At 41.4% G+C, this 25,792-nt stretch overlaps 1 protein-coding gene across 2 annotated transcripts in view; it reads right to left on the bottom strand.

The window, feature by feature from the left end:
• Positions 1-25,792, bottom strand: part of ADAM12 (ADAM metallopeptidase domain 12) — a 182,842-nt gene that overhangs the window by 14,931 nt on the left and 142,119 nt on the right. For both annotated transcript variants that reach the window (XM_027655327.1, XM_027655326.1), the window contains exons 12-16: positions 16,101-16,278; positions 11,009-11,098; positions 9,079-9,274; positions 1,886-1,994; positions 1,584-1,782 (exon numbers count right to left, since the gene is read on the bottom strand). In XM_027655327.1, coding sequence (XP_027511128.1) covers positions 1,584-1,782; positions 1,886-1,994; positions 9,079-9,274; positions 11,009-11,098; positions 16,101-16,278 — 772 coding nt within the window. The remainder of the gene's footprint in view (positions 1-1,583; positions 1,783-1,885; positions 1,995-9,078; positions 9,275-11,008; positions 11,099-16,100; positions 16,279-25,792) is intronic.

Raw genomic sequence — 25,792 nt, 5'->3', positions numbered from 1 at the left:
AAACTGGAAAAGGAAGATATTAGGACTGGAATAACTGTCCCTATTCTATGTCAACAACAACTACAACAACAACAAAAAAAGTCAAACCCCCGCCACTGCACAATTTTGGTACTGTTTTACTGCAGTGCAGTTCAGTAGTACTAGAAGTCAGTCACAATAATTAGCATTAAGCAGGGAATAGTGTCGAAGGAGGCAACAGGGATGCTTAATCAGGGCACTTATCCCCTGGGGAGAAGGAAAAATGGAAAGGAAATTAGAGTGAATTGGCATCAACATGCACGCATAGAGAGAATATGGTCTGATTACAGCAGCATTCACAATTCAAATATTCACAGTGCAGCAGCTCACAGAATTCTGATCACATTAAAATGGCTGCATTTCAAATTGTGGATCCCCAGCTTAGAAAACCCAAGAATATTTGAATTCATATTCTTAATCCATAATACAAATGCACTAATGTCCTCAAAGTAAAACATACAATTTCATAAGTATTAGCCTGTGTGTTCTATAGTGTGTATGTGTATGATTAGATAGATTAGAAAGATTAAATACTCATTATCAAAACATAATGGGGTGCTTTCCCAGCACTGAATTTTCTTCAAAAAGGCATTTTGTAACAGACTGACTTAGAAATATTGTAAGGGTTGTTTTCTGTAACAGAACTGTAGTTTCACGAGGGATGTATTTCAAACCAGTTCCCAGTGCAGGGTGATAATCCAAAGTAATTCAAAAGCATTCAGAAATTCAGAGGCTTACTTGAATTTACCACAAATTATCAAAGCACTTGTGTTTTTTTTTTTTTCCTTTTTGCAAGCATTCCACTGAGGGTATGGAAACCTCCTTCATTTCAATAGTTCTTGGACTTTTTTCCATTCCTCCCCAACTGTAAAATCATGGCTGTCTCCCATCTTTCTCAGTTCCTTTTCTCACAAAAGCAAAACTCGGCCATATGAAATCTGGACTATATTCATAGTGGATAATTCACAAAGTTTGCAAAATAAGATTGCAAAAGTCAGTTTTGGTGCCTTGAGCATCCATGGCTTTATGTTTTTCTATGACAGAGATAATTTTCCTGCATTAAAATAAAAGTAAAGGGGAGCCATAATCAGCACACAAAATGTACTTTGAAACATAAAGTGAAGCTAATGACAATTTTGCAATGCTAGGGACACTGAGAAGGTGAATACATTGAACTCAGAAACTCATTAGTAAGACTGTAATGCATTTTGCTGTACTTATTTTGCAGAAAACCTCAAGTCTATATGGACAGATGCTTGGGAATGTCCTCAGACAGAATCACAGGATGGTTTGGGTTGGAAGAGACCTTGAAGATCATCTAATTCCAACCCTCCTGCCATGGGCAGGAACATTTTCTACTAGACCAGGTTGCTCAGAGTTGCATCTGCAAATCTATAATCCAGAACAGTGTCTAAAAGAAGAGATTAAGAATCTGATTCAGTTTGAGAAACAATTATTTGGTGGGGGAAAAACAAATCCCAAAGAAAAAAGAGGTCAGTTTAGTACAAAATATTGGCAGCATGAGGGTGATGTTCTCCTTGTCTGGGATTATTTCAGAATCTTACTTTTCCATCTTCACACTTGGTTCCTGCCAGTACAAGACCAGGATCAGGCATGTCATCACCCAAATACACGTGGGTACCACGACAGAGGATCTTGCCACCTTCCTGAAGTGGGATATTGGTTTCTATGGAAACAGCGTTGGTACCGATCACAGGTCGGTTTGCTCCTCCTTGACACTGGATTTTTCCACATTTGGCATCCCTGATGGGAATTAAACAAACCCAAAGATCAGGTAGATAGTTTTCAGTGGCACAGGCCCTCTCCCAGCACCATCTGTTCCTGTGGTTGTAGGGAGAGACCCTACCTGGGTTCACATTTAGCAAAGGAGCTCTTGGAGTCTTTCCCGCAGTTGCCGTAAGGATCGCCGGCAGAATTGACTCTCTCGAAGCAGATCCCAGGAGCCGGTTTCGCACCTGAAACAAAACCTGATCAGAACTTTCATCTCATACAAGGTGTTCTTAATAATTTCCTCTGAGCTCCTCTGATGCTTTAGGGGAAGGTGGGATGTGAGCTGCATGCTGATGAAGCCCAACAAAACAGTTGTGCTGGATCAGCATGCTAATGGAAGAGCCTGGATGTGTGGGATTTCCACTGTTATTTGTCTCTCTTGGCAATGCTGAGAGCAACACACAATGCAGAACTCTTTCAGAATTTCTTGAGGTGATATCCCTGTTGTGAATCCTCCTAGGACACAAAAACCTTTAGGAGATGCCAAATCTTGCTTGGTGAAGACAGACAAAGGACAGCTGGTGAGTTAACTCCCTTCTTTTTACAGGTTCTGGTGAGACCCCAAAGAAAATTCTTTTCAAGAAAGGCCTGTTTAAGTACAGTTCAGAATAAGAAAACCAGAAAAAAATCCAGTTGTAAACTAGAGTGCTGTGTGTCTGTAAAGATCTGGTGACATGAGAAAGGGAAATACTCTGCTGCTAACTGAGGGTGATGGACTGGGGGGGGAAGGGAACCCATCCCCATCTTAATCCTCAGGACATCCACTCCTAAGAGGAAAGACTGACTTGAAAGAAGGGCCATTTCTACCATGGTGGTACAAGCAGGCATCTGGGAAGACAGGCAGCATCTGGTTCTTATCTACTGTGGCCTTTTATGATGGAGACATATCCTAATGGCAAAGGAACTTCCCTGGTGGGAGTAGGGCTGGAAATGTCTGTGCAGGCAGATTACTCATCACTACATTTTAGAAGTTAAAGGTTACTAACAGAACATCTCTTCTAATGTTTTAAACAGACAATCTGCTGACCATTTTCCCCCAGATTATGAGCAACTATGGAATATCTTGTAGGGGAAGATGGATGCCTTCATCTGGAATGTCAAAGAGGTAGAGGATCTGCTCCCCTGCTGCAACAATTAATTAGTCCATGCATGAGTATTTAATCCCTTTGTTCTTCTCTGAAGTGTGGCTTTTATTTCCAGTCAATAATTGCTGCTCTTTGCAAGATTAAGAGGCCCTTTTTTTAGGGCTTTTTACTGCTCCATATTTTCTTTCCATGAAGACAATTAACAGCACAATCAGGTCATTCCCAACATTTCAACTGCTCCAACAGGGAGATTGGCTCTGAGGAGACAAGGTGTTAAGGAGATATACTGGCTAAAACTCTGACCAGAGATCTGCTAGCTGCATTTTTGTACTTCTGACAGATCAGCCAAACTAAAACAAAAAGAACTTGGCAGCAAATAATGTGATGGCCTAAAGGCTGAGAATACATCATTTCTCCTGGTCTTTAACAGAGATAGAACATCTGGTAGAATCTTACTTTTTGTCAAATGTTTTGAGCCACTTCCAAGTGTGTATACCTCTAACTGTGGTAAAACATGGCATTTACTTAAGCCATCCTGAAGATTTCATTAGAAAACCTTAAAAAAAACCCAATCCTCTTTTTTTTTAAAAAAGGGGTCATATTCCTAGAGAAGAAAATACATATATGATTGCAAAACTTCCAGTCAGTGTGGATCTTTTCACTAATAACTCAGAGATTAAAACTTAATTAACTATCTGCATTTCACAGTCAGAAGCTTGACTAATATTATATACTGCTGAACAGCAATTTAATGCTATTAAGAACAAAATATTAAAAGTTGGAGAGGCTTAAGACAGCACTCTCTTTTTTACAAACTTTAAGTGGAAAACTCAGAAAGAAAGGCACAGAAGGAACAGAATATGAGCTGTTGGTTCCCTGGAGAGAAGGACAAGAGCTTGAAATTCTTTGCAAGATTATGATCAAGCTTGCTGAGTTCAGAATATTTTTTCAAATCTGGAACTATTAAAAGGGACTCACGCAGGATTCTTTCAATTCTTTTCATTAAACTACAAGCAATAATCAAAAAATCAACAAAAGTATCCAGACAAGGCACTGTGCAAAAAGCAAAAGTCAGATTTCCATTTTCAGCATGTAGATTCCTCCTCATCTTTCCAGGGTGAATATCAACTATTCAGCTTGAGATAAACATTAACATGTGCATATACTATGCTGGCTTTGGGAGGGAAGGGGAAAAAACACACTGTGAGCTAGAAGCCAAGTAAAACTCCTTTTTCTAAAACCGAAAAATCAAAATGAAATGAAAATCAAAATGAATGCTCATGTTTCGTGCTTTGACTGCAAGGGACATAAAGGCTTATTTTAAAAATGGTGTTAAAAGGAAAAAGGGCTCACTGAAATATTGGGAGAGTTTCAGGTATTTATCTTCCTCTTTCACCTGGTTAAACTTTTTTGCATGGTTGATTTTTTTTTAATGTAGAAGTCAAGTGTTCTACAGATGATGGAGAGCAGCCTGCAGGAATAGAAGCACATCTGCAGCGTCCTTGCAGGGCTCAGACAGCGAGTTTTAACTCCAACCAATAACACTTGACAAGAAAAAAGATCTCATGGAGTACAAAAAACCTCTCCCCTGCCAGGCTCAGAGCAGTGCGTGTGTGAAAACACCTGGTATCCAATGATGATCTGTGACTTGGAAACCAAAATCCAGCCTCAGTTTTTATCTGGTTTCCAACTAACACGTGCTGGTGCTTGGGATTCAGATGGTTGTTCCCTCTCCCGGCTGGCTTCTCATAATATTTGGACTTTTTATAGATGAAAACATATCAGAGTGTAAGATACTGAACAGATGGAGCTACCAAGTTAAAAGGAGGTTTTCAGAGGGTGCTTAAGGAAGGGAATTGTAATGTTGTGTTTCTGGAGGAAACTCATTTATCACGATTGCACCACAGAAGCTGAAGCAGAAAGTCCTGTCTCTCTCTATTTTGCTGCCTCTGCAGACAGAGGAAGAACGATTTGTGAAAGATTTCTAGTGGTTATTAAGTGCTTTGAGCTGGATGAGCAGAGTTTATTTCACTCTGCTACTGGTAATTATAGTATCATGACCCTGTAATTAAGGTCCTGTCAGCCTTTCCACGCCAAGCCTTATTCAAGGCATTAAATCAGCCATTTGAAGCTGCAGAAGGTCAAAGCTCAGCACTGCAGTTGTCAGCCTGGAGACTCTTTTTTCTCCAAATGTGTATATTGATGAGTTCACTTCTTTCCCTACGGACTTGCAAAGAAAAAAAAAAGAGATGTTGTACATCTTGGGAGTGGGACAGAAATGCTGTGTCATTTCACACCTGCTGCGATGAGAAAACACCGGTAGGGGCTCCCAAAAGGAAAGAGAGAAAGTTCTGACCATGGTGCTGATTCCGAGAAACGCCCACTCTCAGGCTGACAGCGGCAAAGACAGTTAACTCAGTTCCCAGCTGTCTGTGGGTGTGGAGGGGAAAAAATACAACCCCTGAGTAACAGGCTGGAATTCTGCTGCCCAGGCTGTGCCAACCAGCACCACGAGCTACTGTGCAAATAAATGCAAGCATAAAAATGCAGTTCTCTGCCATGGGACCTGAATTTCATGCCATTAAGCTTGTTTTACTGTGCTGATGATGCAAAGCAAACTTTCCACAAGCTCCCCTTGGCCTCTGTCTCCATCTTGGTGATCCCTGTTACGCCTGTGCAAGAGCAAGATGGGGTTGAGCTTTTTTTTTGCATTTAAGGAGTATGATGTCCCCACCTCTGAGAATATCTTAATATCGTTTACCTCTCCAAAAGAAAAGGTCTGGCTATAAAACTGTGATGACCAAAATAGCTGGATTTTACTCAATTCAGATCTTTACAGAGCTAGGATAACTAACATTTTTGCCAAACCCACTTAGCAATGGTTTGGTCAGATAACTGAGATGGGCAGCCCATGTATTTTGTCTATATAGGGTTGTACCTGGTTTGTGGCAAACCCCACAAAGTTCTTACAACAGCGTCAGGTCTTTGTAACAAATATTGACATCAAAATTAAGAATGTTCCTGCCTAAACAAATGGCCATGTCTATGCAAAACACTGAAGTGTGTTCTAATTATTAAGCTGATGCCTGCCATTGGCCCCCCAAAATCATTGCTTTTTTTCCTCTTGGGGAAATATAGGAAAACACACTGACAAACTTCTTCCATTCCCTAAAAATCATTTTCTTGTCAATGGAGAAAAAAGCCACAGGTCTAAAGTTGAGAATCAATAATTTCTTTTACTTAAGTAGCTTTATCTGTGTATCTATTTCTCTGGAAAATGGTAATGGAGTATCAGATATCACACAGAGGCATCACTATTGATGTGTTTCTCAGTCACACTCCTATCAACAGGTCACATCAGTGCAATTTGATATTTTTGAATATGAAACAAAAAAGGTCACAGACAATTCCTGAAAGTTGCTCTTTAAGGATAAAAATGACATGAATTATGGAGAGAGAGAATAGAGAAATATGAGTGTCCTGGGAGCAGACTGGAGTCTCCTTGGTCTCTAAGAGGAATTTATGGCTATTTTTGGAGACTCCTCCTCTCTTTCCCACCAAGCTTTCCATGCAGATAGGAAATAGCAAAAGATATTCCTCTATTTGATTTGAATTTATCTGTTGAAAGCAACAAAAACAACCTCAAGGAAATGCAAGTACTTCTTTCTGGAAACAGGTTTCCTATTGCCCAGCCTGATGTAAACAAGCTCTGACAGTGTTCATCATTTTTCTTTAACTAGACCTAAAAATATTAAGATTGACGTTTATCATTGGGCTTCTGGACATCTGTAACCTGATGAATAAAGAAAGATATACAAAGGAAGGCATTAACAAGGAATTCAATATACTGAATATTATTTTAGGAAAAGTTATTGCATTTTGTTCTGCATGGTTTTCTCCTACTGGGAAGAAGAAAATAAGAATATAATAAAAATGAACCGTGATCTGTTTTTTCTTTATGGGATAGAGTTTTGTTTTAAAAAGCACAAAATTATTTCACTCTTACACAGTTGTTAAAAACAATTCCAATCAAATACAACAATCTGGTAAAAGGTTCCAGTGTATCTTTTTGATACAAAGTCCAGACACAACATCTTAGAATATGAAGTCTCGCTTTGTGCTGTAAGCAAGGCTGGAAAGACTTTTTTTTTTATCTATACCATGATATTTTTCAGCTGCATGACCCACCTATCCCTCTTCCTACTCAACTCCACGTCTGCCAGTTCATACTTCAACCAAGTGTGTGATAAAGCAATGGATATTCACATCCCTAGGCTTTAAATCCAGAATATAGACATTATTATAAGTCTTCAAGACCAGCTTGGATGGGGCTTGGATCAACCTGATCTAGTAGAAGGCATCCATGCCCATAGCAGGGGGTTGGAACTTGATAGTCTTTAAGGTCCCTTCCAACCCAAACCACTCTCTGATTCTACGATTATTTCTAATTTATATTTCCAAGAACATGACAAGAATTAAGACTTTTTCTTCAGGTCTGGTCATGTCCCATCCTCCCTGTTCAAAATCCTTATCCTTGAACATTCCCAAGGCACAAAAAAAGGTTATTCCAGTAAAAGTCTGTTTGAACTTTGTTCTTAACAAAACATCTTTCTCATAAGCAGCCCCCCATAGCCTTGACCACTGGAGACTCCAGGAACAGCATTGCCCATATTGAACAGTCCCAAGAAGGAAGACAGGAAAGAATTAGGGGAGCCCAGGGGGTTTGGAGGACTTGCTGTGTTAGGAAACAGCCCTGGCAAGGCAACTGCAGCAACTCAGCTCTCTGACCTTTAGAGGAGTTTTTCTCAGCCGCTGAAATTATTCGCAGTCTGATCGAGTAACTTTCCATGCCCTGGGAAACTGGATCAGGAGCAGATTTTGCTTTATACAAGAGAAAATGTCTCTGTATCCAGGGAATTAAATATCCCAGTCTGACTGAGGCTGGAGGCTGTAACTGCCCATGCCTGTATGAGCTCATATTAACTCTGTGGTGCACGTGGGATACAGAGGAGGGGATCAGATGCACTGTTTGTTCCACGTGAGGAGTTTCATTTTGAGCTGGAACTCCTCCTGAGCATGTTCTTATGCCCACATCGTCCAGCTGACCTGCTGCCTCTATCATTGGTGCTAGTTCTTGAGATGCTTTAATGGTCTTTTAAAGAGAAACTGTGAATGGTCCATGTCCCTGGGAAGCTAAGAGACAAGTTCTTCACTAGATTTCTGAGGAGGGTTTTGACTAAGAAAACATCTGTGTGTCATTATATTGATAAATTTTGGAACAGAGTTAAAGGCAGAGAGATCCTGAATTGAAAGAGGCTAAAGGAGGTGGAAAAGTTAGTTTAAAAGAAGTGATTACATCTATCTCTAAATAATGTTTCTCCACAGGAGACGTAAAAGTGGTTTTCAAATTTGAGAGAGGAGGTCAGTGAGATACCAGAGGAGACATGAGCTGTCCACAGAAATGCAGGAGGCAATAGCAAGATACTGAGTTAATACTTGCATTTCAGTGGAAAGGCCACAGGGCTTTACTGAAAGGTGAACAGTTTTCCTGGGATATACGTTCAGGATAATTCAAGAACTCGTGTTATTAGATTTCTACACAAAGGAGTTAAATTCCCATGGGAGAATAAAATCCCTTTCTGCCTTGGTGCATACCCTGCTAAAAAGTGCTGTCAGGAGGCAGGTTTACAGATAACACCAGTTAATAAAAATGCATCCAATGATATGAGAGTCTCATGTTAATGTCAAATCCTGAGCCCTGGTTTGGGATGTAGGCAGACACATATGTTTTGCAGATGAGCTATTTAGAGCACAGGAGGAAGCTCACGCACCATCTGAAAAGGGATGTGATTTCAACCTGCCAAGAGCATTCAGCACTTTGTAGGGTGACATAAGGCCATATCAAAGTCAGTATAAAATGATTTGTCTAAGCTCACCTATCCATTTGCAGCATGTTGCAGAATGAGCCTAGTTACTGTTGCTCTCTACCTCCTGCTGCAAGAGATGAACACGACAGCAAATCAAGGCTAAAATGAATCACAAAGTGATTCCCTCATTATTCAGTTCTCCATTTCAGAAGAGAATAGATACAGATTGGCGCTGTATAAAATCCCTCCAAATCACATGGTTTATTTTTTTTTCCCCCCCAAGCCTGTCTGACACTCAGCTCTGTTCTCACACTCACCTTGGCCCCAGAGGGTGATGCACTGCTGCTCGTGGGTCTGGCAGATGCCATTGTAGCAGTACCCATCCACCCCGTGGCACGTGTGCCCGTCGTGCAGGTACACGTTGGCTGGGCACTGAGGGCTGGCTCCCGTGCAAAACTCTGGCAGGTCACAGGAATTACTGGACTCTCTGCAAGAAATCCCCGCTGGCTTTAACTGCAAAACAAATGACAACTTTAACTGCTGCACGTGCAGCACACGAGCAGCTCTTTCCACTGGCCCCGCACCAGCTGAGTGCAGAGGACAGTGTAAGGGTTACACAGCTCTTTAAAGGCATTTGTTTGACACATGTTGGGTAGGGTTTGGCAGGAAGGAGGGTCACGCTGGAGCTGCAGCTGCAAACTTGGCTCACATGGGTCAGGGTAGAAGGTAAACCCAGCCCTGGTGTTTTCAGTGTGGCTCCTCCATCATGCCTGAACACACGGGCACAGAAACACTGGGATGATCCATAGCACTGATCAAAAGTCAGATCAGAGCCCTCTCCATCCATGTGGCTGTAACAGCACTGCAGTGACCAGGGCAGCCAACTGATCACAGAACACTGTGCTGTGTTAGGGCTTGTGAAGTCACCAGCCCATTTGACTACATATTCAGATGCCTGATGGTTTCCTGGGATGAAAGTTGGGTTGGATGATCTTGAAGATCCTTTCAACCTTAATGAGTTATGTTTCCTCAAGGAAACGTTGCCATCATGGGCATGAAGGTCTTCTTCAACTTCAACAGAGACTCCCTCTTCAACAGAGGAGACTGAGGGGAGACCTCACTGCAGTTACAACTTCCCTGGGAGGGGCAGAGGAGGGGCAGGCACTGAGCTCTGCTCTGTGGGGACCAGGGACAGGACCACAGGAGCCTGGAGTTGTGTGAGGGTAGATTTAGCTTGGATATCAGGGAAAGGTTCTTCCCCCAGAGGGTGGTTGGGCACTGAACAGGCTCCCCAGGGCAGTGGGCACAGCACCAAGGCTGACAGAGCTCAAGGAGTGTTTGGATGATGCTCTCAGGCACATGGTGTGACTCTTGGGGATGATCCTGTGCAGGGCTAAGGGTTGGACTTGATGATCCTTGTGAGTCCCTTCCAACTCAGCATATTCTGGGATTCTGTGAACTTAATTACACAACAAGTCCATGTAACTGTTCCTATCCTGTCCCCATTTCCCTGAGTAACTAAATTCTTTCAGGAGCTGAAGGTATCTAATAGGCAACAGTGGAATGTTCAAGCCTGAACATTCACTTCTCACCACCAACCACAAAAGACAGGTGCGCTCTCAGAACAGCCCTGAATTTTAATCACTTTCCCTTTGGTAAAAAGCAAAGAGAAATGAAGATTGATTTTGCTAAAAAGCATTTGCTCACTGTGGTGAGCACTTGCTGCTCTGAGCTCTGAGGCAGATGGTTGCCACAGACATGATGGGAACTTGCTGAATGCTTTATTAGCCCATATGCAAGGCATGGTATGAGAATTCAAGCAGGTAAATGCCTGTGGCAAGTTGGCTTTTATAGTATGTTAAGAGACCACAAGAGCTGATGATTTGCTATTAAAAATACATAGGCTGTTGATAGAATTAATATTTTAAGAGCCTTCCCCAAAAAGATGGTTCAGCATTTAATGACTTCTTGCCACGTAAGCATGAAAAAAATCAAAGCATGCAAAAGTTCATTAAAAAAAGAGAGGTTTTGCATGAGCAAATGAAGTGGCCATAAATAGCACAGACATTTAAAAAGTCTGGTGATCTGGTCCTTTTTTTTTTTTAAATTACTTGTATGTTATACAAGCGTCGTAACACTTATTGATACCAATTTACTTGTTCTCCATCCATGTTCACTGCTCTACAGCAGGAAAATCATGGAATTCTGCCCACACCCCACAGGAAAGAAACATTTCCCAAGGTTCACCTGGCAGTCTTCACAGCAGAGTCCATGTGCACACACTGCTCCTGGTTTCAAGGTGCAGGTAGTTGCGTTACAGCACCGATTTGTACATTCCTGGATAAATTTAGAGGATAAATTTAGAGCAGACAACCTTCAGTCACAATGAGCCCTAAATCAAGAGGCTGCCTATAGCTCTGCCAAGAAAAGCCAGGCATGAAATCATGAATTATGCATGAAATTCGACAACTTGATCCAAACAGCCTTGTCTGCCCTTTGATTCAACAAGCCCAATAAGTGTAGTAAACCCAGAGAAGCCGTTGAGGGAGGCTGGTTTATTCCAGCTATGGCTCTAATCCCACATGTCACAAACAACTCAAGTGCTCTGACACCAATCCTGATTCAGTACTGTGGTGTTTTATTTCCACAGAAACCAGTGGAATGATTCCATTGCCTCCAGAGGGGATCCAGGGCCTGTGTTGCAGTTCTTGAGCATCACGACTACAGCTCTATTTTGTGATAGCTGCTCTCTGGGGCTGCCACAGAGAAAGATGGTGACACTATTCCATGTAATCTCTTATCAGGATACATCAGTAATAGAGCTTGCAGAAATGGAATGAGTATGAATTGCAGTCTCACTGCCTGATACATCCCAATTTCACACTTATGGATTAGATGGTGCCATGTGTGGGCTTTTGCAAACTTTAGTCTCAGTAAAACAAGGTAATAAGGAGTTTCAGAAAATAATGGATTTGTTTTTCCAAGGTTATTCTCACAAGCTGCGAGTTACATCAGCTGAGCTGGAATCTCATCTCTCTAACAGAAACAGCAGCAGATAAAATTGCTCTTCAGCTCTGCTAAGTCAGTTTGACTTAGCAAGGGATCACTAACAATACATGGAACACAAGGAATACAAGTGGGTTAGAATGATGTTCACAACCTCTTGTCACTTCGTTGGCTTCTGTAAAGCTTTCCAAGGTAAGGCAGGGCACTCAGGAGTAAAGAGCAAAATGGTTCTCAGAGTTTCACTGTTTTCTTAGATAATATCTTCCTTAGATAATATCTTCCTTAGATAATATCTGCCTGGACATACAAAGCTAACTGTGCTACTCCCAAGCAGTGGGACAACTTCCTGCCCCTATTTTTGCTCATGCTAGAAGGCAGTAGGCTGTGGAAATATAGCTGTGCAGCTGCTGCATTTAAGCACATTTTATAAATTCTCCTTCAAAGCAATCTGAGAAAAGCAGAGTGGAGGAAAGCAGTGGCAGTCTCATTTAGGTCCTTCTGAAACAGTCAGCTCCAATACCCCATCCTTTGCCCCTACCCCAGCCATGGAAAGCAATCAGCATTCCAGAGGCAGACTGGGATAAAGACACAGCTCTTTGAGTGATGTTACAGCAGCCACTGAAATTTCCAGTTGCTAACTCACTTATTACTCATTGGAGGGAATGAGCTTGGTAAATAGTTTTTGTGCCTGGGCTATCACATTGTCAGGAATGGTTTTAACATAAACAGGCAAAAAACCAGGAAAGGTTCACAAGGCTTCTGGAGGAAAATAATTTTTTAAAGAAATGACTGTTATGCTGTAGTTATTATTGTTTATTCTTATTGGAAAAAACCAGCAATGATGGGAGGGGATTTCTAGGTCTCCTGGCTCATCAGGGCAGCTCAAACAGACTAATGCCAAAGCAATTGTAGCACCACCTATGTGATGCCAGTGACTATCCTGTAGACAGGACACCTTGTTTTCATCTTCTCTTTTCTAGGAACACAAGAGAGAACCCACTGGGACAACCTATAGCCCTTCTCTCCTTGTTTTCCCCTGGCAGCAGCCAGCAGAAAATGCTTAAGGACAAGAAGGTGAACAAACACACGAGACACAATTACAATCTCCTGGCTTTCCCTTGGCTCCATGGGCATTTTTATCACCTGTAACAGTCAGTGAAAAGGAATTTGCACACAGTCACAGTCATGGGAGCAGCTCCTTCTGTTTGTTTGAAACTTGCCATTTTCTACCTTCCTTTGCCACAGTTCTTGTCGGGGGAAGTTGCTCCTCGCTCACCTTTTCCACTTTTGCTCATGATTTTATCAGTTTCTGTCATATCTTCCTTAATTTTCTTCTTTTCCAGTTGGAGCCCTTCGAAATTTTGAACCACCCTACTGCTTTTCTTTCAATCTTTTTCATTCTGCTTTATCCTCCCTGAGATCAGGGAGGGGTAGGGAAAACCTGCTCATGCAGCTTCAAGCGCAGCAGATTTATAGAGCTCTGCTGGTGCTTTGTTTTGTTTTCCTATTTCTCCCCTAGTACTTTCTAACAGCCTATTTACCTTTTAGACCACTCTGGAGCACTGAGCTGACATTTTCATGACACTATTTATTGCAATATGAAGTCTTGTTCCTCTGTGGTCAGAGTCAGCTCTGAGTCCATCATCTTCTTTATGATTTTTGGAATGTGTATCACTCCTCACCGAGTCCCATTTCTCATCTTAATGCGTGGTCCAGCTGTCTCAGAAGGTTTCTCTGCAGTCCTTCACAGCCAGATTTCATCTTCCACCAACCTAACTAATATCAGCAAATTCAGTCTATTCTTCTTCCCAAGCTGTTTATGAAAATGCTGAATTGTGTAGTCCCCAGGGCACATCTCGTGGATACATCGCAGCAGATCTCCTTCCACTGTATAAAACAGATGATTTATACCTGGCTGCATTTTCTATCTTTTAAACCAGTTTTTGCCCATGGAATTTTCTCTCATCCTACAGCTGCTTAGTCTCCTAGAGAGGCTTTGGTGAAAGCTTTGGTCTAAAACCTCTCTGGACTCCTGACAGTGTCGCAGTGACAGCACCATCCTTTCCATCCACTTGCTAAGCCCTTCAGAGTACTGTGAAAGGTTTATGAGACAAGATTTTGTCAGACAAGATTTCCTAAGACAAGATTTCCTGGCACAAAAGCCACGTTGACTCACCCCTGGCATGTTTGGGCACTAGCTCTTAATTAAATTTGGAAGTAATTTGTCTGACTTCTGAGTTACCAGTTCATAGTTCTCTGATCCCCCTTTACAGCTGGTTATAAAAGAAGCCACATTTTCACTTTTCAAGGACCAAGGATTTTTAATCCTCTTCTTTCTTTCATCTTTCCACCTGTAATCTACACTAACCGTCCTTCCAAAGACACTGTAGCAGATCAGACATTTTTGGTCATCTAATCCAAAATTAAGTCAGAATCATAAAATCATAGAATGTTTGAGTCTGAAGAGACCAAGAAATCATCCAGTTCCACCCCTCTGCCATGGGCAGGGATACCTTCTGCTATCTCAGGTTGCTCCAAGCCCTGTCCAACCTGGCCTTGGACACTTCTAGGGATGGGGCAGCCACAGCTTCTCTGGCAACCTGTGCCAGGGCCTCACCACCCTCACAGGGAACAATTTCTTCCTAATATCTAATCTAAATCATAGAATGGTTTGGGTTGGAAGAGAAGGAACCATCTAGTTCCAACCTTCCTGCCATGGGTAGGAACAAGTTCCATCAGCTATCCAGAATGATATTTTATTCTGATCCCTGATAAAATACAACCAGTGTGTGTTATTGTACAGCTTTCCATGCAATAGAATAGTGCAACACTATTGACAAAACTCAGCTGATATAAATGACTGGGCAGTGAATTATTAACTAATCACACAGGTTTTCTGGAACCACTCAGATTATAGCAGTAAATCCCAAATAAATTTAATTGCACCCAAGCTGCAGTTTTCCAATATAATTAAAAAGGAAAAAAGATAGAAAGAGGAGGCAAACCAACTCAGGGATTGCTGACATTAAGTGGCTTTGACTTGAAAAGGTATCACTAACATTCAAAAATGAAAACAGGAAAGATAACCGGGTTAGAAAGACATTTGCAAGCTGCTTGCACTCTATTGACTTTAAACAAGAAGATAAGCCTGCTTCCTCCAACCTTGTTACCCTCCAGAATGAGTGAACTGCCAGGAAATCCTTACGGCTTGTATAAATCCAATACACTCTATAGACAGGATGCAGCAATATCTTGCTGTTTTAAGTGCCCTCATCTCTTTTGTCTGTAGACCTGTATTTATCACAGGAAAAAAAGTCCCTCATGTGCTGATGCATTTAATTCAGATAATTGGAGGGAGGTTCGATATGGCCAATGAGGAAGGGATGTGAAAGGGATAAGGATGTCAGCTCGGATATTATTTGACCCCCAGGTTTTACCTCTCTCCTCCTGATCTGAGGAGGCCTCTGACACATTCACTAAACTAAATGGAATGATCTTTGAAGCAGCAGCAATCTGTCTGGGAGGCAGAGAAGGCTATTTCTGTTAGTAAGGTAATTGGCCAGTGGGAAAGAAAAATCTTATAGTGAAGGAGAGTAAGGTCTGGTGCCTAAAAGCTGAAGCTTCAATGAAAAAATAAATAGCTAGTATTAATGTTTATATTTATATAGCATTATATAGAAGGGCAATGAGGCCCTGGCACAGGTTGCCCAGAGAAGCTGTGGCTGCCCCATCCTTGGAAGTGTCCAAAGCCAGATTGGATGGTGATTGGAGCAACCTGGGCTAGTGGAAGGTGTCCCTGCCCATGGCAGAGGGGTTAGAACTAGATGATCTTTAAGGTCTCTTCCAACACAAACTATTGTATGGTTCCACAATTTCTATGGTTATATTGATATTAATATAGATACATTAGTGGCTTTTCATGGATGGAAATAAACCTTCGATTAACACATGGTATAGTGAGAAATTTGGGCACAATTTGGGCAGGAATTCTGTTCACAAATTAGAGTTTAGATGATTAGCTAACACCTAAAGGGATATCTCTTATTAGGAACATGACTGCCATGGCCAGTCTGCTGGACAAGCCATGAGAGGGTTTGTTGTCTAAGGATGATCCAAACACGTTCTTAACTCAAGCCCTGCCTGAACTTCAGCAACTCGAATGCAAGTCAAGAGACACTCCCTGCACTTCTGAGGACTCTGGAGTTTAAGCTGATGAAACAGAAGCAGAAAAGGGAGAGTTCTGTTTTACACCAGATTTAAACATGTCAGGCCAATCCTCCACTGTTAGAACCTGAGGTGGGAGGTGAGCAGTGGCTCTCAGGTGGTGTCTCACCTCAGGCTCCCCGCAGTCACACTCCTCTCCATCTTCCACGTAGCCATTCCCACACTTCTGGCCACCAAAGGACTCCTTGACCTCGGGCAGGTTAAAGAGGCACATTCCCACTCCTTTTTCCAGGCTGTTTTCCAGGTCCTTCCTGCTGCAGCTGCTGAATACCATGGGAAATGGGTAGCTGGAAGGAAAATACATGGAGACAAAAGGTATTATCAGGCGAAAACCCCTCTCTCCTGTCACACTGGTGAGCTTTTGCACATCTGTGGACTAACCAGAAGATTGTGTTCACTTTTTATCACCCTTTAACACAAGATTGAGATATAGCAATTCACTGTAAACTGAGCCAAACTCATTTATAATGATTTCTGACTATGAATAAGGGAATTTCCATCTTTATCACTTCAATTTGTAGCTGCTGTTAAGCACTGGAAGTTTTCACATTTGAAATTCCTTCTCCCTCTTTTGCATATGGAGTTATAATGCAAATTTTGATCATGAACCTAAAGAAATGCTGGGCTTGCAAGTAGTATTCCTGCATTTCCAGGACTGCACAACATCCTAATCCCTCTTGGAAAATTCATCCTCAAATGGCAAATTCATTCATCTTGCTCTACAGAATAACAAAGTTCCTGCTCTTTCAGGAAAAAGAAAGAAAGAAAGGAAAAAAACTACCGTTACTTAAAAAGAACCTGCTTCTTCAATTCATAAAAGTTGAGCTTGGGATCTGCATGATTAAAGCAAATCAGTCTAAATCAGCATGACTGTAAAGGCACTACTGGAAACACATTTTGAATTCCCACTGCAGGGTGCAGGATTGGGCCCTGCTGTGCAGGTACGCGGTGGCTTTGATTTCCTTTGCAAAACACACAGACCAGGGTAACAAAATGATCCTGTGTGGTACAAATTACACTAGATAATTGTTGTGGGTTTTTGGTTTTTTTCTCTTGGAAAACTTAATTCCATCTCTACGGATATATGTTTGCTGTTTGACTCACAGATATGAGGCAAAGTGCACCTGGGGCTGCCCACCAGTGTGGTGTCCTAGAGGCTGCTGTGCCCTCTCTGCACTGGCATGGCATGGAATCATAGAATGGTTTGGGTTATTAAAGATCATCCCATTCCACCCCCTGCCATGGGCAGGGACACCTTCCACTAGCCCACGTTGCTCCAAACCCCGTCCAACCTGGCCTTGAACACTTCCAGGGATGGAGCAGCCACAGCTTCTCTGGGCAACCTGTGCCAGGGCCTCACCACCCTCACAGCCAAGAATTCCTTCCTAATATCCAATGACCACATGGTTATATGGAATCTGTATCACAACCACATTGTAAAACAACACCTCCCCTGAGACTTGGCACCTTCATCATTGCCAGTCCCTGGTCCAGCAGTAATTCAACATTTTGACAGCACAGGAGCCAGCCTGGTAATTTTATTTTACTCACTTTACTCACTAAATGCTTTGTGTCACTCATGTGTTATTAGGACTATTATCTTTACAGACAAGCAAGGTAACAGATGGAAATTCTGCACCGCTGAACTTCAGACTTCGATTAATCTCCTGGTGTTTCTAATATCCTGAAATGAAAAGCTTGTTTTGGGGATGATGATGCCTGTAGGTATCAGAAAGGGATCATTTCTATTACAAAGAAAGAAATGTTTGACAACTCCAAATGCAATAGAGCTTCCTATGCTGGCATAAGTATGTTAATTAGGATCTTCAAGAAGGTTATTGGTACCTTACAGAACAGAATTTATTTTGCGACTATTTAAAATTACCTCTTTTACAGTTCCTTTTGCAATAAAACATCCAGCTCATTGGAAAAGAACATAAACATGACTCTAAAGAAGAAAATAATTTTCCTGTATAACTATAGGGCTTGTCAAGTTAAACTAAACAGTTTGGAGTTTCACTGAAATATGACTTCAGAAAGTTAATAGGTATCTCCACTTAAAAAGCTGATTTCTGGAAAATATCAATGATTCAGCAAAATGTCAGAGTCTAAGATAAATAAAGAAATTTCAGAAGAGCACGACATAGGAACCAGGCTGTGAGCTCTGGGCCCTGAGGGAGAACAGGGAAGGTACTCAGAGTAATGTAACAGAAAATAAAGGCTTTTGGAAAACCTCTTACTGACCATTTCATATTTACCAATAGGGGATGTTCTTAACAGGACACTGCAAACTTCTGTCCTACCCTTAGTCTGATTGGAAAGAAAGCTCACAAAATTCTGTGTGAACAAGTAAATGGATGCACAGTCCTTAAAACATCAGAGAAAAATTAAGAAACGCAGACAGATCTGAGTGATAAATCCTGCTGAGACCTTGATCAGACACAATCCTCATATCAAAGTATGAATAAATGAGTATTGAAGCATCCAGGCAAGATGCTTCCCTTCAGTGACACAGAGTTACTTTGATATCCACTGAGGTGACACATACACAACTTACAGGGGCTGAAATCCATGCAGGAACACAAATAATGCAGTTTTCCATGTGACATCTCTCAGCTACACATGGATTGTGAGAACAGCTCACCAGTCAAAACTGTCAACATTTTAGGGCTGTTCCTGTGCATCCATGAATGCTCAGAATCATTTGCATGGATGTGAGATGTGTCTGTCCATCAGCAGGAGGACAGAATCTTCATTCTGTACCAGAGGTGAAATAGTGTCACTGGTAATGAAGGAGGTTTATGTTTTCCCCCAAAGGAACTTCAGGCTGTTTCCTATTTTGAACTCAGACACCCATTCATCTTCTGGCTTTTCCTGCTCTTGACACTGATTTCCTCAGCTGACATCAGTGCAGCACATGTTATGTGATGACACTTTCTGAAAATACTTTGTCTTTATCAAGGAAGCTCAAAATAAAGGCACACAAACCCAGACATGAACCCAACATGGAAACAGAGCAAGGGTAACCATGCCATGTAAGAGGAGATCCCACATCAGTTGATGCCAACTGGTATTTCATTGGAAACTCGATTGATCTTTGTTTCTGTGATATTCTGATACACAACCACTCTTCAGGATTTTTGATAAAAAAAAAAAATCCCATATAACAGCCATAGCATTTGATTGTTGTGATTTTAGGCTACATTTTGGCTGTCTTTGCAATTTTAAAGCTGTTTCATCAGAAGCGTGAAATCCCTGGCAGATGGGAAGGGAAGCCATAGACATCAGGAGCATCAGGAACAATGTTTGAGTGAATCTGGGACTTGTGAAAAATGGCAAGGGAATGGTGATGTGAAAGAAACTCATCTTCTGGACAAATGTAACAAGTTCCCTCACACTACCCTGTCAAGAGGCTTCAGACCTCACCTGGAAAGAACCACCTTTGGGCAGGAAAAGGGAATGGGGACTCCACAGTAAAGTCAGTCCTTGACATGTCTCCAAGATTTCAGCAACATGCTAAACAGGGATGTTTGTGCTTTCTGTGGTAGCTCAGACATTTATCTTATCGGAAAACCCCTCAGCTACCAGCTCATAAACACCACTGGGGAACCTTCCAGAGGTAAAAAATTCATTAGCTATCTTTATACTCTAATATTCTTCGCTCAAGACATTTTCTTTTACAGATCATAATTTTTTTCTGCAGTTGGAAAGAGAAAGCAAATTTTAGTCCAACCTCATTCCTATTCTAAAATGCTGAGTATCCTACACATTTTTTACACTGTTTGAATCTGTAGATTTAACACACTACGGATCATTTTGTCAAACTGTTCTGGCTGTGGGTACAACTCTACAGAACTCCAGTTGTACCCAGCACTACCATCAGTCTCTTCAGTGTTTTCACAGCAAGGAAAATCATTTCAGTCTTTCCATCCCTCTTGAATCCACAGCATTCCTCAGTGTCTCCTTGGTGCTTAAAAGATGTATGTCATCCCCAGCAACAAATATCCAATTTCCCAACAGAAGTAGCTTTGTCTACTCCTGCAAATGAGACCTTCCCAGTAGGAAGAGGACCCCTGGTAATTGATTCCTTTGGAAACAGAGCCTGGTCTTTTCCTGTTCATCTATACTTCAAGCACTCAAACCATCCAAATGCCAGGTTCCTTTATGTAGTTTTGCATTTAGCCTGTGGTAGGTGGTTCCTTTCATTAACTAAGTGAAATGGCATCATCACTGTGCAAAGTCCCATTTAAGACCAGAGAACTCTTTGTACCAGCACCTCGTTGCCCAGTACAGGCTTTTTTTTGACATGAAGTATAAAAGCTCATCTCCATCAACTTCATTTCAGAGGAATTCCCCTTCCTAAGGAGCTGAGTAACCAGAGAGTACAAGCACAGGAACAGAGTCGCTGCCCCAGAAAATTATAGTCTGGAGAGATGAGACAACCAAAGCATTGAGGAGAAATGGAGGGGCTACTGATCCATGCAAGGTATCCCGGCAGATCAGCTGCAGATCCACCACTGCTGAGGCTGATGGGACATGTTCCCATCACTGTCCTTCCCATTGCTCCATCTGGGAAATGCCTGGAGGGACACTGACTTGGACTGCAGATGTGTTCTCCATTCCAAACCCTGCCCCTGCATTGCAGCAACACCTCGGGAAAGTCATCTGAAGTGAAACTCCCTTGGTTCCTGCAAATATCATCTATCTACACCCTTAGGTGTATAAACATTTAGTACCTTGGATCCGCCTCCTCCATGTTCCTCCCCCATAAAACACAACTTATTTTGCTGTTTCTCAAAAAACATCACTGAAAAGGTAACACCATCACTGCTTTGGTAATTCTCTGTGTGTTGCACAGGAGGATAAACTACAGGTCTACCATACCTTGAAAACTAACATTTTGATTATTATGATTATCCAATCTCATATTTTGTTTCTTATTCAAGAGCTGTAGGATTTTTCTAAAGTAACTGCCTTGTTCTCTCAAGAATGTTGATGTATATATGCACACATACACTATGTGTATTTACATATCTATTTATAGGGTTAATTTATTCCAGTTCATCTCACAACCTGATTATTCAGCATTATGGCAATGTTTATACAGAGCCTTTTACCAAAAGACCCTGAAGTGTTTTACAATTATTCACTCAATTAAAATGCACAAGAGCCCCAAAGAGCTCTATTAAGTACCACCAGGCCTCCCTCCCTGAGGTAATATGATAATTGGAGATTATATTAATTTTAAAAGGGACATTTTGATTTTCTGGAGCATGCTTACCGAAAGAACTGTTGGCCAGCTAATTTCCAAAGGGGCAGAAAACCAGGACTGGGCTTTGTCCAGAACTCTTGAAAAATCAAATCTAAGGAGCCATATTTGGAAATAACTCAGACATCAGCTATGCTTTTTAGGAGCATGAAGGTGCTCACAGGCAAGAGGGGTGCTGAGTCCCAGTGCTCAGAGTCACAATTTCACCAGTCAATCACCTGAATTTCCAACACCTTCCATGACAACACCTTGTCTGAACTGAACATCACAGTGACTCTGTGTCTGTCTCAACCCTGGTACCCTTTGAGAGTCACAAATATAAATATTTACCCTCCTTAGTCTCCAAAATTCTTGATTTTTGGCTGCACAGTGGCTCTCTTACAACTGGAGAGGAGGAGAACAATGCAGAGACTTTTACTGGAGGTTGGAAGATGTGATTTTGGGCTCCCTCTTGTTCAGACTCCACAGAATGTCTTGCACACAAATATGTGGGTTTTCTGTTGCATATCCCAGTTTTACATAGGTACTCAAAAATAGGGGGTTTTAACTTAAAGAATAGAGATAAGGGGTTTTTTTAATATAAGTAATTTTCCCATGGGAAAAATTGGCAGCACTAGAGGGAGTAACATAAGAATAAACCTCTAGAAGGGAAAAAAAAAAATCAAGCAACATTTATGTTTCTAGACCCAATGAAGTGTTGATTTCAAGGGACTGTGACAACTTTCCAGCCTCCTCTAACTCCTGATCTAATTGATGTAATTCTTTCCCACTAAAAAGCATCCCCCTTGGTTTTAACCTTCTAGACATTATTACTGCTCTCCATCTTTTGAAAATAACTTTTTATGGTCTCCTAAGAGAGATGAGCCTACCAGAATAAAAGTGAATTTGCTATTAGATGACATTTTTTGACACTCCAGCTCTTCTGTACAGCATGTGTGTTAATGAATTAGTAAGCATAAAGAACTTCACAGAATTAGGTATCAAGCAAGAGATAAAATCCATTTTTCTTTGATATTGAAATAGGTGTTCAAATACTACAGGTCCCTTCATGTATCAAGTTCTGTCATCACAGGTTATTTCATACACCTCACGTTTTAGTAGCAATTGTTTAAAATTAGACAAGTGCCATAATATGGAAGGACTTTTTAATCTATTATTTAAACAGTGTCTTAATTTCTAAGTACTTTTGAGGGAGAAAGACACAAATGCAGTTTTAAAGTAGATCCCACAAGCACAATAAATGGTGACCTCAAAGGTGTCTGTGGGTTGTCTCACACCCAAAGTTTTTCAAATGACAAATACACAGGAAAATTGGGAGGAGGGGGTAAAGTGGAGGACCTTTTGGGCTCCTGGAAGATGTGTAAGCATCACATGATAGAGCTTTGTCCAAGACACAGTCCCACAACTGATGGAGTGCATCTTTTTCAGCACCATTGGAAGGATTTAGCTAAAAACATAGAATGGTTTATATATATATAAAGTATTTAAATGGGAAGTTTGCTTCAAAAGGCAGTAGATGTCTGACAACTCATACTTATTTTTCTAGCCTATTTTTCACTCTCTTGCTCCTCCTTTATAGTTTTAATCCCTAGAGCATCAATAAAGTAGAGCACGGAATTGGGCCATGTAGTTACATGTGATATCAAAGCTCTTGCTGTCTGAGTTCATGGTCAGTGACTTAAAAACAAGCCTAGATCTCTCTTACAGCTTTTGTCACGTTCACTATATGGTGGGTTTTACACTTCCAATAAATACCTGTGATTATATCACACTGCTGGTTAATTTACTTGATGTGTAGTTGGCTGGCTTGTTGTGCTACAATGAAATTTCCGGGGTTATTGAAGAGAAAGTCTTTCCAAGTAAGTGTTTAAATTTCACACACAAATGCTTTAGGTTTGTGTTAATTTGGCCCTGGGGATGGCGCAGATTCCCAGAGTGCATTCCAGTAATCTCCCTTCAGGTTCCCAGGTTGGATTGTCACAGCCCCAGCTGAGGCTTGACCTCTCCTGTTACATGGAAGGTGAAAATTTAACTACCTGAAATATTCAAAAAGGCAGATTTATATTACTGTGTGTGGGACTTTAGGGCACAAAGCAGTGACAGAACAAATGGCTGGATGATTTCCAAAAATATATTCTGCAAAGGAACAACACTTAATGGCTTTATACAGTATAGACTGACATGGCACTCACAAAACTGCCAAATAAAACATTATTAGCAGTTACTTTCCCTTTGACAAATGGACAGTCAGAGAAGTTTTTTCTTGTTGAGAGGCCTGTTGTGACTTTCTGGGGGTGAAGCAATACTAAACCAATTTATCAACCCTGACAGGATTCTGACTCTATGCTGGAGTTATCTGCATTGCAAAACTCCATGGGAATTGAACTCAGACAACTGTTCTTCCTGTTGGAAACCAGACAGCCAAGGAAAGTAGCTGTAATCACTTCAAATTTGCCTCTGGCTCATCTTTTGCTCTGTTTCCTTTTAGACCACTACCTCATTAATAAAAATTCGCTGGATTGCTGAGAGTTCAGGTTTCACAATCTACTACTTAGAATTTGAGGCTAATCCAATGCTGACTCCAGTAAAAGTGAAAAGGCAAGAGAGAGCAGAGGGAGGGATGAAAAGGCCAGGTCAGGTCTGGTCCCAGGCTAAGGAAAAGCTGCCGGCAGAGAAGGAAACTGTAGATAAAGAGAACAACCAGAATGCTCTGAGTTTAAATTTGTCACATAAAACACAACATCCTCAGCACGTGACCAGCAAATAAAGACAAATTGTCCATCCCCTTGCTCAAAATACCTTGCTGAAGATCAGCTTCCTGCTGATTCTTGGTTAGGGAAAAGGCACTTCATTTAGTTCCAAACATGATTGACAATCTGCTTTTGTTTTAGGCAGTTACATTCTGATTTTCTCCCTTGAAAAACCTCGGAATTTTTTTTTTTAAATGGGCCAGGAGTAGATCAGGAAGGAAAAAAAAAAATCTGACTTTGGGAACAAGCTTGATTTAAAGACCTGCCATCCTGTGGGTTCTTGGCCTCAGGAGATGGCTTTGGGTGAAGATGAGCCTGGACATTGGTGAGTAGAGGAAATGTCACTAAGAAGGGGACTCCAAGGGGGGCCAAACCCCACCAGAAGGAACCCAAGGCAGGGAGAAGACATTTCATACAATCATAGAACATCCTGACTTTGAAGAGACTCACAAGGATCATTAAGCCCAACTCCTGGTCCAGGCCAACCCCAAGGATCAGCCCCTGGACGGGGCACATGAAGAAGCTGTTCCCCTGGGAAGAGCAGGACCAAAATCACTGAGAAAATGGAGTGCATGGAAATGCCAGTTGGTGAGGTGTGGGTGCTAGAGAAAAACATCTGAGCCCTGCAGAGAGCTGAAAATAACACATACTTGGGGCACAGGCTCCTATTGATTTCAGTTAACATCTGTACTGCCTGGTCTCTTAATAAATCAGGGCTAAAGGCAGGAGTGCCTGACTTGCAAGCAGCATGGCTCAATTTTTTTTCCTTTGAGAAGATCCAGAGGAAAGATAAGTGAGGCATAACAGTGCCAGAAATCAAACTGCATTTCCCCAGCATTTCTACCTTTCCTTCTTCTGTTAAAAGAAAAATGCAGTTTCTCCCATATCACCTAAATCACCTTGACAAATGGAAGTGGAATTATTTAAAAAAAAAAAATCATAAATATATAATAACAAGAAAACACTTTTTTCCCCGTAGCTTGACTTTTCTTTTTTCACAGAGCTTACAGACAAAGAAAATACACTAATTAGTGGCCACACTGTATGTAATCATTATTTCAAGCCATGAGAAAGAATGGATCCAGCCATGGTCTAGGACTTAAGGGATCATTAGGTGAGCAAATTAAAACTTTCACTCACAGAAATGAAAGACTTCTGATAAATCTAAAACACCCCCACACATATCCTGATGAAATCCTGGCCTTAATAAAGTCCTTAGGAGCTTTCCTATCAACTTTGAGGGAGCCTGGATTTCACACCTGGTGGTGGTCAGCTGCCAGGAGATGGACACAATTCCATGCTATAAGAAGCAGCCAGAAAGGCTCTGTAGGACTCCAAAGTTATTTCAACTCTTCATTTTCAGTGACTTTACACTAAAATAGGTGGTTTCTTATCCTCATTCACCACTGGGGCTGTGTCATTCATTTCAAAAAGCTGAAATGGAGCCTCCCTGCAATTCTCCCCCCAGAACCCCACAGTAAATGTGTCTGGGGCTTTGTAATTGGCTTTGACATCAGAAAAGAAAAAGAATGACTTTGCAGGAAGGAATTGTTGGGGTAAAATGGACATCTTCCCTCTCTGACTTTGAAACATTTTGAACATCTATCCCAGGCACAAAAGCCACTGTGATTCCCATGACAACTGTGGCAAATGCAGCTGAAGGCATCACTTAATTACAGTGATTCAGCCTTCCAAGTCAACATCAGTTCCTTCAAGTGCTCCTGGCCATAAAATACATGTTCAAAAGGGAGCATTCATGTGACCTTAAGAATATGCCCTTTA

The sequence above is a fragment of the Corapipo altera genome, unplaced genomic scaffold, assembly GCF_003945725.1.
Source record: "Corapipo altera isolate COAL_440 unplaced genomic scaffold, ASM394572v1 180, whole genome shotgun sequence".
In the NCBI taxonomy this organism is placed as follows: Eukaryota; Metazoa; Chordata; class Aves; order Passeriformes; family Pipridae; genus Corapipo; species Corapipo altera.
Note: the sequence above shows the minus strand (reverse complement) of the source record. Positions and strands in the feature narration are given on the sequence as shown.